General features: G+C 41.2%; 1 protein-coding gene across 1 annotated transcript in view; it reads right to left on the bottom strand.

Moving 5' to 3' along the window:
• The window catches only part of LOC101857022 (nucleoredoxin), an 8,983-nt gene extending 8,618 nt beyond the window's left edge, over nucleotides 1–365 (bottom strand). The window contains exon 1 of the mRNA XM_005098337.3: nucleotides 71–365. Coding sequence (XP_005098394.1) covers nucleotides 71–161 — 91 coding nt within the window. The 5' untranslated portion in view covers nucleotides 162–365. The remainder of the gene's footprint in view (nucleotides 1–70) is intronic.
• Between the last annotated feature and the right edge of the window lie 1,608 nt (nucleotides 366–1,973).

The following is a 1,973-nucleotide window of genomic DNA, read 5'->3' on the forward strand; positions in this document are numbered from 1 at the left end:
CACACACACACACACACACACACACACACACACACCAGCAAACACAGAAATACACACCCGATTCACTCACCAATAAGCTCTTTTTCCGATAGAGAACTCACTGCAACTGTCGTATCATGCTTTCCCACCAACTCAGATCCAAACAAACCTTCCAGTGCCATAGTGTATCCTCGATGTCCCACAGTCGACTGTCAACAGAAATGGATTCCTCGTACCTGGTTGTAAAAGGGCTCTCTTCAGAGAGGGGTGGGAATGGGACGGTAATCGTATTGGGCTTAATTAAGTTCCGTTGACACCTGTCCGACAAGTCGGATTTGCTTGATCAGAAATCCAGATGGACCGGCGCAGACTTCTCGAAGCGAATCATTCGGCACGTCCAGAATTTAACCTCGAATACGGGCAATAGGATACTCCTAGGAGTTTAGTCCGGATAATCGAAGTCTTCCAAACAATGAACATATTTAACAAACGTTAGTAGTAGTAGTAGTAGTACTTAGTGGTATTTTGTTATTGTTGTTGTTGTTGTTGTTGTTGTTGTTGTTGTTGCTGCTGCTGGACGGTCAACTTAGTTCAACCAGAGAGCTTAAAATTACACAGACTCTCTGGTTCAATGTAGGAAAATCGAGCCATTTTGGACACAGGCTCCGTACCAAATCGCGAGAGTGTCAGATAAGAGCCCATGCACTGTTATAAAGCGTACCACTAAACCAAGTCACTGTAAAACTCCGAAAATGCTGTAGGTTATTCTAGTGGGTGCAGTTGGCGCGTGCTCTGGTGTGGTTTGCTCCTTTTTCAATCAAATAAATATCCATCGTCCTTATCTCTCGTTCTTCTTCATTGTGTATGTTACTTTTTTGAAATACCTCTTATCTTTGGCACTCTCGTACATGATATGACCTTATTGTGTTGTAAGTATCGTAAAACTCTTACTAAAACTGAAAACAGTAAGCTATTTTAGTTTGCCAGTTATACCTGTCAACTTCGATAAGTGCTAAAATGATGGGGTCTTTTTAGGAACAGTTTTGTTTGGATATTTTGGTCCGATGTTGTAGTTTCGTTTGTACGGTATGCCCCTTAACACCAAGACGGCCAGATTATGCATTGGGCCCTCGGAAGGAGGGGGGGGGGGAGTTAACAAGTAACACGGAACTAATATATTTGTATCTATCATACTTTACGTTTCTTTGTAACAATATTTTGAACAATCATGTAAAACTGAATTACTACTCCCTATTTTTTAAATAAGTAAACAGCGTCTTTTGGACATAACATTACACTGACCTACTGGTGGCCTCACGAAGGGTGGAGACCCCAGATGAGCTTACCAGGCCATGTAAGCTGTGAATAGAGGGCTAAAGTTTACTTTCAATAGTCGCGTCGATCATAAGTTGAAAGCAGTAGAAACTCGAGCGTGCTGTAAGTATTGCCTCAAATTGACGCCTAGTCCCAAATTCTTTCGAGATTTGGGACCCTGGTAAGCCATCATTCTAGAGAAGAGCAACTATGTGCACATAGTCTATCAAAAATTAAGCCAATAATAATAAGCCAATAACATTATAAGCACAAAGCGGCACCAATATGACAGCGAGTAACGTATTGATTTATTTGACTATCTATTTTGATCCCTCTCAAACTGTCCCATTCAACAAACTAGGCTCTCTGGATGACCTGAGGAGTAACATTTAGACCCGTGATCCAATTGGAATAGACCATTACAAAAAATCAATGGCATACATTGTAATGGTTTTTTTTTAGCACCATGTGAATAATCAATAATCAATAACTAGGTTTGTTGCGGTGGTGGTGGTGTTCATGATGTGGGAGTGGTACGTGTGTATATTTGTGTGTGTGTGTGTGTGTGTGTGTGTGAATGTGTGTGTGTATGTGTGTGTGTGTATGTGTGTGTGTGTGTGTTTGTGTACTTGTGTGTATATTAGGGAGAGAGAGAAAAAGAGAGTAAGGGAGAGAGAGAG

Source organism: Aplysia californica, unplaced genomic scaffold (assembly GCF_000002075.1).
Source record: "Aplysia californica isolate F4 #8 unplaced genomic scaffold, AplCal3.0 scaffold00180, whole genome shotgun sequence".
NCBI lineage: Eukaryota > Metazoa > Mollusca > Gastropoda > Aplysiida > Aplysiidae > Aplysia > Aplysia californica.